Source organism: Ornithorhynchus anatinus, chromosome 1, assembly GCF_004115215.2.
Source record: "Ornithorhynchus anatinus isolate Pmale09 chromosome 1, mOrnAna1.pri.v4, whole genome shotgun sequence".
In the NCBI taxonomy this organism is placed as follows: Eukaryota; Metazoa; Chordata; class Mammalia; order Monotremata; family Ornithorhynchidae; genus Ornithorhynchus; species Ornithorhynchus anatinus.
The window spans coordinates 38,343,064-38,358,640 of record NC_041728.1 but is presented as its reverse complement, the minus strand read 5'-3'; the positions used below and the strand labels follow the sequence as shown (position 1 = coordinate 38,358,640).

The window sequence follows — 15,577 nt, the reverse complement described above, 5'->3', positions numbered from 1 at the left end:
CGTCATTAGGATTTCAAAAAGATGGAATCAGCTGGTGAGAAACGTTCAAGTTTGAAATCCTCATTTGAGGTTCCTGCTTTTAATTCAGTAATCTCTCTCACCCTTTCTGCTCTGGTTACCAGAGCCCGAGAAGAACGAGCGAGCATGAAATTCAGAAGTTGAAAATAAAACTGTGCTGTAGCCCGCTCGGGCTGTCCTTTCACACTCCACTTCACTTCCTGAAGCTATGTGTGCATCAGAACCCCTGGGCCCGGGTCTTTCCAGCCTCAGGTGCAAGTCACCATTTTCTTGGTTTAATCAACAAATCATTCTCCAGATCGAGGACTGCCAGCCACCTCCTTCATTTCACATTCTGCTGAGCTTCCAGGACTCTCCGATATTTGATTCCGAACCATATTTGTGCAACAGGAGATTCTGATATTCAACGCGGGCAGAGCCCATCCTGTGCAGTGGCACTGGGCACCTCAACCCGGAGTGCCAGCTCAGACCTCGACTCTACCAGCTGCAAAGGGCGGAATCATCATCTCCTGGAGATCCCGAGGCATCGGTCCCTCTGTATAAGTGCTCCTTCTCCAGATAAGGCAACCGCGCGGCTTTTTTTCCCGGGTTAATGCACTCTTTACAACCCAATCGGTACCCGAGGACTTGCTAAACTGCATTAGCGTCACCAGAAAAGGGTACAGAAATGTGTAGGGCATCCAACTGACCGGCTGCCAATCCAAATTGAGGACAAAACCAACACTCCGCCCCCCCCAAAACATAACAAAACAAAACAACCCAAGCTCAATTTTCTTGGCTGATCCAACTCGGAATCTGTTAAATGGTCTCCAGAGTTAGTGTTTGCTCAGAAACAGGCTGAGTTGGCAGATGCTTTTGGTTTGTTTGTTCGATGGTGGAACAAATGATCTCTTTCCAAAGGAAAACAGCTAGAGTCTGAAACCCGTGATTCTAATCGTCTGTCAACAGGCTCTGAATTCAAAAGAATTTTCAATTCTCTACTCCGTTAGTGTGGCCACCCGAAAGGACATGTTACGAAATGTATTGAAAGAGAGTTGAAGGATAATGTAAATGAATTTTGATAAACTAAATTAATCCAACGACCACTTCAAAGGGAACGACAACACTGATGACTGCTGCTGTCACGATAAGCAACCGAACGTTTGGCTTATTCCAACCAAGATGTCCAAAGGGAAGAGCCCACAAACATTTCTCCAGAGGCCCGTTGCCAGTTCAAGTAAGGATGAACTACCGAAGTGGTGGATTACTTATTTACAAGTTCACGGCACTCAAGACGTACTGGGAATTTTCTCGCCCAGTTACGGCAAACGGGCGGGTCCCTCCTACCTTACTTTTAGATTTGAAAATCCTGATACGGCAGTTCCGACACACTCTAGCAACCAAAAAAATCAGCAAGTAACGACGCTGACAGACTCTGAAGGAAGTCTGCATTAGCAGCAAGAGCCCGGTGAATCCTACCGATTCATCCGCAAACCCCGGCGACGACATCTCTCACGGTGAGATGTGGGGCGCTGCTCAGTTATCGGGCTCTCCGCGCATGCTTCTAATTAACGTGAGGCCATCACGCACTTTCCAACACAGATCCCTGTTGACCCCATCACCCACTTCCCTCCTTTGGTTGCAGTTCCATGGTTTCACACGGTTAGGGACTGTGTGGAGCCATTTCCCGAGGACCGCTCGAGACGAATCAGTCTCAGTTTTCTAAGGGGTCCATCATCTTGGCTTTGTGCTAAAATGAACTCCCCTCCTCAGCCCGAAACACACGCACCCGTTTGTAAACGTCATTACAGTTAGGAAGGCCTTAGCTAAAGTCTCCCAGAGACAAGATGGCAGGCCCACAGGCCTTCACTGCAGTGAGCATTTGAGAACCGAATGGTTCTTCTTCCCGAAGTCCAAGGAAGAACAAATATGAACAGAGCCACGCCTGCCGGGGTCCAAAAGTTTTCTTACTGGGTTACTGATTACTTACAGCTTCATGAAAGCCGGATTTCTTTCATTCGTTCATTCAATCCTATTTATTGAGCGCTTACTGTGTGCAGAGCGCTGTACTAAGCGCTTGGAAAGTACAATTCAGGAATAGAGAGAATCCCTGCCCACAACGGGCTCACAGGCTAGAAGGGTGGGGAGACAGACATCAAAACAAGTAAACAAGCATCAGTAGCATCAATATAAACAGAATTATGGATCTATATACATCAAAACAAGTAAACAGGCATTATTATAATTAAACAGGATTAGAGATATGTACATTTCAATTAGAGTAGGGCAAAACGTGAAAGGAGGCAACACACAATCGGCAGGATGTCTTTCCTGAGTGGTTTGGAGGGACCGTGTTGGTGGAATTAGAGACCGTCCCCTTGACCACGCCCGTGGGCCTGGGCAGAACAGGACGTGCTGCAGGAAAATGCACGTATGCCCATGGACTCCACCATGGAGAGAGGCTATGCTACAAGGCCAGTTTTCCCTACAGCGGGGTTCTTCCGGAACACCCCCACCTCAGAGAATTGACTGAAGCGGAGAAAGTTGCGGAATAAACTAGGCCAGACCCTTTCTGAACGGTATTCGATTCCGGGAGATTTACTTCAGAGCTGTGAACTGACATATCTTGGGCAGAGCTGTGGAAAACTCAGTTAAACACTGGGTTTTCAGAAACACATGAGGACAGACTATCATTAACTACGTCAGAGAAGGCTTTTCTCCCAGACGTAACGAAGCAGGCCGAGAAAGGTCCGAGGAAACAGAATGTTAGCTCAATGAACAAATGGAAAACATTAAACACTACAAATAATGGTTCTCTTTTAATGTACCATGTGATACCTTCGGAATTGACTGGCTAAAGAACTTAACCGTCTCTTGAATGTAAATATTCATGGAAAAATAAAAGCACAGAATTTTCAGAATCCCAGCATTTCATCTTGGCTCAAAAACAGCACGACCAACCGACTAGACTATTTTAGAAAAGACAGCCAGCCAACCATTGTGGATCTGTGAAGCAGAAAACAGAGAAGTTTTAACTCCCAAAACCTATTGTGGGCAAACTTACGACTTGCCGTTTTGAGGTGTGAAGGGCAAATGGTACTTTGGGGTGAAAGCCCCCGTTCACCTTCTTCCATGCTGAAAAACGCCTTGGGAAAAAGGAGAGCACGGTCCTCTTCGTTTCGTAGGCAGGAGAAGCAGCTGGAAATCTCCAAACGACAGTTTGGTTCAATGCCGTCAGAGGGTGGAAGCAGACGTTACTTGCTGACTGACTGATTGGGATGACCAAAACATTCTAACGTTGGTATTTCAGAGAAGCCTGCTCATTCTCTTAAATTTTTATTTGGGGATTAGAACCAGTATTTCAAGCTGAGGACCAAGGTGAGAGATCTCCATGGAGAATACCCCATAATGGAATTTAAACCCCTAGGGACCACCAGAATAGGGGAAGTCCCCCGAAATTAAAAAAAAAACCCCAACACCACATTATAGAAAAGGTATTCTCCGGGGGGTTGCTGAATACTCGAAACGGACCGCTACCGATTATCCGGACTTAAGACGGAAAGAAAAGCGAGCACCAGAACTCAGGATGTACACGATCCAAAGGTGACCGAGCCCCTAGCTTGCCAGATGCGCTAAGGAAACTCTGACCTCTGCACCTTTCCTGAGATGCTCAGTTAGCCCACGCTGAGGGCACGCCAGATTTACGACGGCCAAAAGGAAAAGAAAACCAGAGAAAGGGGCCGTGGTGCACGGCCCGCGAACCGCGTTGGCTTTATAATGAAAGTTTATTGGTCTGAATCCTAGTACAATCAGCTATAAGGGTCCACACGGTATAAAATGAAAACGGCCACAAAGCAATGATGATACAGACATTCTGGACATAGTACAGTGGAGGACATTATTTTCTACCCGATCCCTCCCGTAACCCCACCCCGGCATCTGCAGCTAAACCAACCCCTCCCTCCCTCCCCAAACTTTCTAAAAAGAAAATTCAGCTCTTGCTTGGGCTTAGCAAGACTCTAATCGAACCCCTTGGGGGCGCTGGAGGATCCCCTGCTGATATTTAAAAGAACTTGCAGAAATTAAAGCAGCAAAAAACCAAAACAAAAAGGGAAGGGGCTGGGGGGGCGGTGAGGAGGACACGAAAGAAAAGAACAACTGAACTCGGAAATGACGTGACCCGCTAAGGATCGCCATGCAGCCTCAGCTTCAAATCGCCTTACGCAAACCTCCTGGAAAGAAAAGAAAAGGTTGTCACACAGAGTGAAAGGCCAAAGGAGGAGCTAAAGTTCAAATGCAACCCTGGAGAACCAGGACAAAAGAGAACCCAAATTCTCCAGCCCCCGCGGTGGAGGCACACTCTCTTTACGTCGAAGTATTACGGCCTGATCGCTGAGACTGACGGCAGACGCCAACTTCCATTTCCTTTTCCTGTCTCTTTTGAAAGTTACCCAGCACGGGGAGGTGGGAAATTAGCAGTTACCTACTGTCAGGGGAGCTGAAGAGAATTCAAAGGAGAGAGAGGCCCCTCTCAGAAAACCACGCTGTCTTCTTGGCCCCCCATATCTTTAAAGAGCAACGACTTCAACGTCTGCGCGGATGACTTGGGGATCCTTACCTTCACAGGTAGAAGGACTCCACTTAATGACTATGTCTCAAATGTATTTCGTGCGATTGAGGGCTCGCTCGGCAAGGTGACCACTTTCATCTGTGATCTTCTCCCAGTCAGTCTGTCCAACGACAAAGCCTATGGCTCTCTTCCTATCGGCATCTTTCTTTTCTTCCAGATCGGCCCATCTCACCTACAAAAAACAGATAGTTGTATCGTACTCTTGCAAGCGTTTAGTACGGTGCTCTGCACATAGCGAGTGCTCCGTAAATACCGCTGACTGGGCCTTTGGAAAAGCAAAGAAGGCCGTGCAGTAAAGCGCTCAAAAAATACGACTGAATGAATAATTAGCCTTCTTTCCCACCAGGGAGAACCTAATCCCAGAGCCCCCCAAGGGAAACGGCGGGTATCTCACACCTTTGTTCATTCAGCAAGGGACCATTCTATAGGGACTGAACTTGAGAAAGAGAAAAACACAAATATCTCCCTCTTCTTTTTTTGCTTGATCCTATGAACTAAAATTCTCTCTCCGCTGAGAAGGTTTCCTTGACTGACCTTTCATCTTCCCACGCTACCTTCCCTTTCATTTTTTTTTTTAAATGGGATTTGCTAAGCGCTTACTATATGCCTAACACTGTCCTAAGTGCGGGGGTAGATAAAAGTTAACTAGGTTGGGCGCAGTCCGTCCCACATGGGGCTCACAGACTCCGGAGAGTTCAAGTTTGCTCTGTTCCATCCCCCCAGCTCCTGATTCCTCTCTAGGTTTAAGCCCGTCCTTTCCCCCGGTGAGTATCATCTTCATAGGAAGAGAGGAGACGGTTATGGTTGGAAAGGGGTGAGGGGGAGGCTGGAAAGTCCCGGTTACTTGCCCCCCTGCTTTTTTTTGGTTTTCAAATGAAAGTTCAGTGAGTACTATGCGCCAGGCACTGTGCCAAGCACTGGGGTGGATACAAGGTCATTTGAGTGGACACAATCCCTGTCCCACAGGGGGGCTCGCAGTCTTAATCCCCATTTTACAGATGAGTTGACTGAGGCACAGAGAAGTGAAGTGACTACACAACAGACAAGTAGCAGAGCCGGAATCAGAACTCAGGCCTCCTGACTCCCGGGCCCGGGCTCTTTCCATTAAGCCATGCTACCTCTTGAGGCCTCTTGCGCATCACCTATAAATTTAGGTCTGTGGCCCTGAGGACCCTGAAACTCACTCCACCCCCACAGCACTGATGTACATATCCCACGCCTTACTGCTTTCCCTGTGTATAACTTATTTTATCGTCTCTCCCCCCTGCTAGACCACAAGCTCCCTTGAGGGTAGGGATTCATGTCTCTCAACTCTATTATGTCGTATTCCCCTAACCGCTCAGTACAGTCCGTGGCAAACCCGGTAAGCGCTCAATAGATACCACTGACCGACACGCTGCCCCAGCATTCTAGCTCTGACCTTCCCCGACCCGAATTTCGAAGATGTACAACCTAAACTCGTTCTCAAGGGCCAGCAATGCGAAAACCTTGATGTACTTTTTTTTTTTCGGAAATGCATAAAATTCATTAAAGAAGGAATGAGAGGAAGGAAGAGCGGAAAGCTCCGGTTTTCACACAGCATTGCTGACTTGAGATCTTGAGATGCCGGGGCTATTCGTGTCGGGTTTCTTTCTAGAGAAACACACCGTCGTTAGCAGGTGAAAAAGTTGGAAAAACACAGCTAATTTCATCTGTAGCAATGCACATTTATACTTGGGCTCTCTTCCAGCCCTCCAGTAAGCACTGGCCTTCTGTTAACTTTCCTACTGACTAGAGTATATACAATGCCTGACTCCTGTCAGAGCCCAATCTAGCCTAAACAAAATACGTGAATTCCCTGCCATCTTCACTAGAAGCAGTTGGCTTTAACTCCATCCGTAAACATTTCTCAGGTTACTCAATCTAATCCACCACGCACCCCAAGTTCTCTTCCAATTTTTTTGTTTAAGAGGGACGCCGCATTTCTTTCAGCGGTCCTTTCACTATTCCGGACAACGGGAGTGAAAGCGGATCCTTCTGATCCCGAGAGGGCATTCGATTCCAACTGGGGGAGTGGGGGCCGGCACGAAACTTTCAAATGGAGAAATAAGACCGTTACCCTCTTCTTTCCAGGTTCGGAAGCACGGGTGTCATAGTCGTCGGGGAGTTGAAGGTAATCCTCCATCCTACTGGCAATCGCCTCCCAATCGCGCTTCCTTTTAGCGCCCGTCCGTAGGCCATCCAGCTTGTCTGAGGGGTAAACACAGAGCCGCGGCATTAAGGGAGACCGACAGAACGCTCGCACTTAACAACAACGGGACGCGCTTCCGGACGCCTGCTCCATACTCATTTTGGAGAGAAGCTGCAATGGCGAGGCCAGGCCGTCCTCAGAGAATGGGAGGATGTATGTTTAGGAACATCCACTCCCCCATCTTTTATTTGGCTCTGACTCTGCTTCTGGCAGCTGTCAGAGCGCTTAGCGCAACCGCTGCCTCAGAAGACGGCAAGGGAGTGCGCCTGGCTTCGTAGAGAGCCAGATCACCTTCGATTCCAAGTTCAAGCGGCAAAACGCTGCCCCAACTCGGGGACTTTCTCAAAACGATCCCGTCTTCTCTACAGTTTAAAACCGTATCAACAGGTTCTGCCCTGTGTCGTGGTTAACAGGGCCACAGACAAGAGTATGGATTCAAGGATGCTCGATGAGTTATGTTATGGTTATAATATGGTCTCGGATCTCAGAGCCTCAAATGAAATCAGAATCTTGGCTTTGAGGGTGGCCAAGATCCACCATGGATGAATACTATGTGAGTCGGTTTCAGTTTGCGATACTGTTTTCTTCTAAGCTTAGTGAAAACTGGTGATCGACCTGAGACACAATGATAGTCAAATACAGTGTTCGCTTTGGAGTTCCATTTTCAATTCCCAAGAGGTGGGGATTTCAGGTGTGAATCCTGTAGTGTCGACAGTAAGGGATCACTGATTTTGAAACCAGACCAGTACCTGGACCAAGCATTAGGCATTACCAAGAAAAAAACCAAAAAGTGATCGGAGAAAGTTCAGGCGTGTCAGTGTACTTCCTGGTGGTTTTCATTACTTGGCATTACCACGAAAGATCTCTTGGATATATGCATATCCAACGGTGAAATTCACCCATGTGTGGCTGGAAAGCCAGTGAAGAAATCACAGACGCGATTCACCGTGTGCAAACCAAAGGCCTTTCGTATGTGTGTTATCTTTCGCTTTTTGCCTCAGCTTTCGTTCCTCGAGACATTTTTACTCAAAGAGATCTGCTCGTTTCTTGATAGCGCACGTTCCATATATTTTGGATCAGATTTTAAGATCATTGGAGGATACTTTGAAATGTTGAGTCACAGATAATGTCATTTATAGAAATATGCACATTAGTTGATTGTCACGCAATGCTGAAAACATTTCCATGAACCCCCAAAAAAGAACCCAGAAGGAAAACAAAAATGAACTTTTGTAAAACTGAAAGCAGAAAAGAAAAGTAGTGACTGTCTTCCGAGGCTTTTTTTTTTTTTTAACCAAATCCAAGAGATGCCCGCCATGTCATTCTGTCAGAAAAACCTCTTAAATCTCGCTTATTTTACTAGGTCAATGGAAATATATATTTTTGATTCCCACCTGGGACGGGGTGGGTTTGTGTGCACTGTGCTATGAATCATGCTGTGTATCAAGACTTAATCAGGCAAGATTTTACAGGGAACATTTTGGTAGGTAAATCAATAGGTGGGGGAAGCGACGGATGGGTGTCAGCCCACCACCATCCTTCAAAATCAATTGTGCAGGGTTCCAGATCCCACAGAATTAGACTGTGAGCCCATCAGTGGGCAGGGATTGTCTCTATCTGTTGCCAAATTGTACATTCCAAGCGCTTAGTAGAGTGCTCTGCACATAGTAAGCGCTCAATAAATACTATTGAATCAATGAACAGAATTGTCAGAACAGTGGAAATCCACCCCTGCTTCCTGCCTTCCCATTCTCATGCACACACAATTAAAAAAATAATTAGTGGAGCCCTAACGTGGCCAAAACTGTCACTGATGTCTCTGACCAAAAAGAAATCTCAGATCCCAGCTCCATGTAAAAAGCACGGCTCAGCAACAGGGTGGAAGTCTGGGTGACGAGCTGGGAGGGAAAATGTTCTCGTGCGTCGCTATTCGAGATTTCGACGTTTTTGACTTTAGAATATGCAAGGACCTATAATTTGAGCACCTGCATTTTCAGACTTTAGTTTTAAACTTTAATCTCGCAATGGGCTCGAAATAAAAGCCTCCCGGTGCTTGAATAAAAATATAAATATTTCCATGGAGCCGTGGTATGGTTGATTAAGGAATAAGCCAATGAAACCCTTGTGCATCTTTAAACTCCAACACCAATTTGGTGGATTGTGACAAGCTCGGCCTGTGAGGTTGGAAATGTGAATCCAGTGAAAAGTTATTTTGACGGGAATAATTACTTGACAACCGATGCATTTATACTGACGATCTTACAGGATGCGCTTTAAAAAGATTATTTTAAAAAGGCCCCGAGTTCAAAATAAGCTTCTGGAAATCACAACATTAAAGCACACCTTCTAACCATGGTACAGAGTAATGATTAAGGAAACGAGCACGTTATTCGCTGATTCAAATAGTTAGCACCGTGTTCCTAGGACAGCATTTTTATTTATAAAGGGAACTTTCGGGGAAAAAATTCCATTTTCAGATCAATTCTGCTTTACAGTAAATCTAGTATTAGATGTTAAGCTAATGCTAGAGTGGACTGTGTCAAGACAAAGCATGATGGCCAGAGTCTGCGTGATCATCGACCAGGCTAAATGTGTCCCGGACGTATTCTGTTCTTCGGCCCTCCACCTTGGCCTAGATGGGTCCCAGGAGGGAAGGTGGGCTGTTAACCGGTCTGCGTGCAACCCAAGCCAGTCGACGTGGTGTCTACATGTCAACATGGCGGAGGCTTGGGCTACTGAGAATGCCCCCAAACGAAGCAAACTTCCAGAGAACAATATTCTGTGTGCACCAGCTCACGTGAACGCCCTCCAACCTTACCTGCCATCCTGAACTCATAGCAAAAAGTCCTCATTATCAGATCCTCCGGGCACTGGCTCCCTAACACCAGGGCTGATACGAACGTGGAATCTTACGTTCTTTTTTTCCCCCTACTTGGCACTGGTTTACCACTTGTCTGCTGTGGAAACCTGGGTAAGTCACCTTACTTCTCTGTGCCTGTAAAATCGGGATTGAGGCTGTGCGCCCCGTGTGGGACAGGGACTGGGTCCAATGACAAAGACACGTTGCTGGAAATCCGTTTTCCAAATGGTTGACATATCTGGGAAGGCTGAAGTTATAGCACCGAATGGCTTTCCATCTGGTCCCATGCAGTTAAAAAAAAAAAAAAAAAAAGCAATCGAAAAAAACCTACTTGCAACAGTAGGTTCAAGATGGAAAAGGCACAATTGCTGGAAAAAGTCAAACCCAAATGAGGGTTTGGGGGGAAAACATTTTTCCCCGCTAGAAAGTCACAGTTCAGATAACAGGCAGGACTCCAAGATCAACCCCGTAGTCAACATTATGTGTCGAGCAGAGCTGCTCAAAATGTTTTGAATACTGTCACACTCCTGCATATGAAACGTGACTCTGTTTAGAGTTTCAACATCTTTCAATGAAGGTTATACAGACAATTATTCATACCTTCTGAAGAATGGGAATAGTTTAATATCCTGCAGAGGGATTTTACCGGTTGCTCGAAAAGCTATATTGGATGAAAGGCTGCTGTCCACAGGCCAGATTACTATCTTGGGAACCAGAAGATTTCAGTTCCCAGCTCTGCTGAGACTCACTGGGCGAACTGGAAATGTTCCTCCTCTGTAAAATGTGGCTATCACCTGCTGTGAGGGAAATGGTCTCCCCGCTTGGAGGCCTCTAGACTGTCGGCTCGTTGTGGGCAGGGAATGTGTCTGTTTATAATTATATTATACTCTCCCTAACGACTGGTCAAGTGCTCTGCACATACCGAATGCTCAATAAACACCCTTGATTGAACCAACTCCCTTATCCTGTTCTCTCGCAAGCGCTTCGTATAGTGCTCTGCACACAGTAAGAGCTCAATAAAAAGGATCGACTGATATCTAATACGGAGCCAGCCAGTGGAGGCAGTCAGTACACCACAGGGAGAGGAGCTCTTGGCTTCCAAGAGGAAGTGTCTCAGAAGTCTGGTTCCCTAATTAGTAATATGCTCTGAAAAGACATGTTATTTTCAATTCCACTGCCATTTCTGCTTACGGAACTAAAACCCAGCTGCACACACATTAATCTGTACCTTCCACATTCACAAGAAGTTCTTTAAAGCCTTCAACGGAGCCCGGACAGATGGAAGAAAGACGCTTCTAGACCATCTGGTTTAAGATTCTGCTTTTCACAACTAGTGAGAATGTGGAAAATATGTTTTCTGATGAATGAGTGATGGGTCATATAGCATTTTTCCAAGACTACTACAGTCTAACAGAGTTGGTAGACACAGGCCCTAATCCACAAGGAGCTTACTACATTCTATCAAAATCAGAATTCTGGGACAGTTAATATAGATCTAGGACCAGGTTAAGTCCAATGCATTACAGTTATCATCTAGTGTTTTTTCTGAACGGTGATGTTTGTCAATAATCTCGACAAAGGAAAAATCAAGTTTGAAAACATACGGGTCACTGCTATATGCTCTGCAGGATATATGTGACCCTGACGAGTTCTTTTCGTTATTCTAAATTCTCAAATACTAACAGTTGCCATTTTACCTAGAATAGCGAGGGTGGTGATCCTGTCTTTCGATCTCTGGCATCACCGTCTATTCTTCCGGACTCCAGGAAGCTTTTAAAAACTGTATGCTTTAAGCGAAAGACAAATTTTTGGGGGCCTCCCCTTCATATAATTTCTTTATTCTTTAAATTCGTGGGCACCTCGCATCAAAAGATCCTACACTCTTCGAATTAAAATATTAAAAAATACAACCCCTACCTATTCAGTGAGCTCCATGTGGGGCAGGGACCTGTGTTGAACCTGATTAAGTTGTATCTGACCTAGTGCAAGTGCTTAGCACATAGTAAGCGTTTAAATAACACAGTAATAATCAAAATAATAATCAACAGTTACTTCTACCAACTTAATTGAGGTGAGAATGGGATTAAAGGCAGGTCATCTTTTTCAAATGCATGGTTATTGGCATTCGTAAATCTGATACCTTTTAAAAAAATCTGGAGTTTAGAGCCTCTTGTGGAACAAACCTTGAGCGGAGAAAGGGCTATGGTGACAGTTTTTATGGCTTATTTCCCAAGTGAAGTACAAAAGCATACTTTGGAAAAACATACACATCATACACTTCTGGAGGATTTTAGAAGAAACTGTCACAGAGCTGGTAAAAATTACTGACCGACTGTTCAGCAAATTAACTTTGACAACATAAACAAAAAAATTTCAGACATTCTTTTCTTTTGCTACTTTAGTATGCAGCCATGGAAAACCGAAAACCCTTCGCAGCGCAACTCCATGTTAACAAGTCATGTTACAGCAATGCAATTTCAACAACCAGTGCAGCGTATAAAACTGGTAATATATTGACGTGGATTCAGCACTAAAACAGACAATTAATTCTAGGGACTTAGTAAGAGGGTTTTCAGGAGATAGTTCACTCATTTTGTAACAGAAAAGAGCAAGAAGTCAGATTCACAAGTATCCTCCATATCGTAGAGCAGTGACCCATGTGTTTTCAAACTTCATTTTTCATTTGTCGAGATTACTGACAAACATCGCTGTTTAGAAAAACCACCACACGTGTAACTGTACATGAATGGAAACTGCACTGGACTTAACCTGGTCCTAGATCTATATTAACTGTCTCAGCATTCTGATTTTGATAGAGTGCTGTAAGTTCCTTGTAACTAGGTTCCGTGTCTACCAATCCTGTTATACCGTACTCTCCCAAGTGCTGAGTACAGTGCTCTGCACACAGCAAGTTCTCAGTACACTGATCGACAGGCACGTCATGGGCACTAAATAGAAACGGTCTTCTCCTAGGACGTTTTACGTCAATTTGGTGAAACGGTCTCAGAGCTTGGTGAAAACGATTGCTTACCGAAAAAAACCACAATAAATATGTTAGAGTATGGGTTAAAGTAAGCTGAAGTCTGCGGATGAACTCTTGCTGGTTATATTACACCATTCAAGGCAAGGACTCTCGTCGGCAGCTTTTCTGATTTAAATTAAGAACCGAGAATGAATTATTCGAAAAGCACATTGACCTCTTATTACTCACTTGCACGTAGATGCTTCTGATGGCCCCTGAAATGATCAAGTGATGTTGAAATGGGATCTTTTCTCTTTAACCACTTTGTATCATGATCTGAGCATTACCAAAGTACACGGGTATACCTGAATGTAAATACAGGCTAAAAAGATGCACTAGAAGACACGGTGTTGAAACGAGATTTGGCTAAGTATGTTCTCTTCATTCATCGGGTTGAGTACTGAATGACCTTTGACCATTATCCTACAGCACCAGACATACAAAAACAGGAATAAGAAAATACCCACCTAGCTTTGCCTCAGAGGTATCCATCTCCCATTTGCTTTTCGGAATGTATCCCTAAATCGTACACAGAAAGAAGCTCGAAGGATTAGAAAGAGACACACACACGCATGCATATCACTTTTGAAATGGAAACAGCATTAAAACGGGAATGGATTCGGCTCCCTCTCACAGGCTGTAAACACTGCCTTAAATAAAGCAAAATCTCAGTTATCAAATGAAATGAACGCTCTGGCAATCATTAAAGGATGTCACAGTCTTCATGCAACCAAAGTACAGAACTCCTCATCGGCTCCTGCACAAAGATCTTACATGGCAAACAAACGTGTATGTGTGTGTTCGTATGTGTGTGGCTGTTTACTGTGTTAATGTTACTCAAGGAGCGTGGGATTTGCAACACCTATTTTCAAACATAAGGAAGCTAGGATATTTCCTAATTACAATCGCCAACATTTTATCCCACGGTAGCAGCACAGTTCAGAGAATGGCACCATTTTGTTCTCTGCTGCCTGGCATCTTTACCTGAATAACCAAAACAATCGCATATATAAAAGGAAAATTACTGAAAATAAGTTATGTGCAATTGCATTTTAAAGGGTTCATTCGTGTGCCACTAGGTTTTACTGAATCAAGCTCTGAAGCATTTCCTTAATGGATGGGAAACTTTGCTGACATGTATAGCCTTGTTATATCACCTCTTCATCCCATATTTCAAGAGGTTCGTTCTCTGAATGCATTTGACATCTAAGGAAACAGTTGCCCACTTTCTTTCCAACAAATATATGTAAGATTTTTCAATCCCCAGTGTGCCTGTTTAATTACCCCTTCAGTTCAGGATACCCACATTTTCCTCTTCATATAAGGCTTTTTTAACATCCCCCACCGATCTGACACTTTAACAGCTGGGCTTACTTTACACCTCTTGTTCAAGATGAAGCTCGCTTATGACTTGCTCGTGTCTTTATCTCCATCCCTCACACGTTTAAATGAAAAACCCAGGCAGGCGGGTGCCTGTTATTTGGAGCATAATTGCTCACTGACACGGGTGCTGTGCTCCGATACTGCACGGCACCACTTCTTCAGAAATCCTGCAGATACTGAGAGTTCTAGTCTTCATGCCAGCATGAACCGTTTTAGGGTTTCAAAGCTAAGCTCCATTTGACTAGACGTCATTATCGGGGTGAAAAACACCAAAATATATGTCAGAACCAAACTCAGACAGAGCTGTGCTGCAGTGAAAAGTGAAGAACTGTGTGCAAATCGTTTAAAATCTGCCCAGAGCATTACCAGGGTACATCCGCATCAAACGTACCTATCGGAACATCAACGTGCGAAGACAACAGTCAAAAGAGCAAACACATCGTAACACACCAAAATTAGGGATTCTCTTAATGTTTCCGAGGAGATTTTTTTAGCTGTTAGTTACGGGAACGGTTTTAAATAGTGTGGAAAATGTTTTGAGAAATAAGAGTTCCCTTGGGTTTGAGTAAGAGGACGACTGCTCTGTACCCTTTGATGGCAGAGGCGGTGGGATTCTTCTAAAGAGCTGGGTGAACTCTTGTCGGATGAGCTCTATGGGGGGAAATGATCCAACCTCTACTTTTTCCCACAAGGTAGGAGAAGTCTGGCAACGTGATGAACGTAGGCAAAACGAAAGTTTAGTAATTCCCTTTGAGATACGTTGCTTGTTCTTCCCTACGATTAGCGGGCTCCAAATTCTCTCTCGGTTTGGTGTCGGCAGAGAGGAACCAGAGGGGGTATTGTTATGTTGTTTTTCCTGCCACGTGTCTAAAGTGTACGAGAGAGTAACTGGAGTCTTGTCTTTCTCTAGATGTCATTTACCTTGTCCAGGAGTGTATGTTTTCATCTCAGGCAAGAACGATGACAGAGATTCGGAAAGCACCTTGCTTAAGAACTTAAAGTACTTTCCCAGAAAATTTCTCATATTTATCGCCTATCTGTGAGATGGGAAGACACAGGCATTTTCTTCCCTATTTTACCAACGGAAAACTGGAGCTCCAAGAGGTTCTAAGCGACCTGCCCGAGGCCGTCTATTTTTCCCCACAGCACGACAGGCAGCGCTTTAAGAAAACAGCAATCACTTCTCAGCCCGCGCACGGCAGGAGGTTAGAAATGAGAGTTAGCAGACACTTCCTACCAAAGCGGAGTCTGGCAAAGAAAAAATGGATTTGGTCTCGCTCCCGCAAGGTGATCCGAGTTACGTCTGTCAAGGAAACCAAGAGCTTATATTTGAAACCCCGCTGGAACAACTCCACCAAGTGCTGCCCGGAGGTTAACTCCATCCTGGATGGTTTTTCATCGAGGACGGCGGCCTCTAAATTTCACACGGATCTACTGGCCAAAACCTCCCGCAGG

At 44.9% G+C, this 15,577-nt stretch overlaps 2 protein-coding genes across 2 annotated transcripts in view; one reads left to right on the top strand and one right to left on the bottom strand.

Annotated features, from left to right (window-relative positions):
- Nucleotides 1–1,056, top strand: part of PROX2 (prospero homeobox 2) — a 37,722-nt gene extending 36,666 nt beyond the window's left edge. Inside the window, exon 6 of the mRNA XM_007657680.2 lies at nt 967–1,056. Coding sequence (XP_007655870.2) covers nt 967–1,056 — 90 coding nt within the window. The remainder of the gene's footprint in view (nt 1–966) is intronic.
- A 2,707-nt stretch (nt 1,057–3,763) lies between these two features.
- The window catches only part of YLPM1 (YLP motif containing 1), a 61,034-nt gene continuing 49,220 nt past the window's right edge, over nt 3,764–15,577 (bottom strand). Inside the window, exons 20-23 of the mRNA XM_029058731.2 lie at nt 13,207–13,258; nt 6,726–6,856; nt 4,616–4,799; nt 3,764–4,229 (exon numbers count right to left, since the gene is read on the bottom strand). Coding sequence (XP_028914564.1) covers nt 4,653–4,799; nt 6,726–6,856; nt 13,207–13,258 — 330 coding nt within the window. The 3' untranslated portion in view covers nt 3,764–4,229; nt 4,616–4,652. The remainder of the gene's footprint in view (nt 4,230–4,615; nt 4,800–6,725; nt 6,857–13,206; nt 13,259–15,577) is intronic.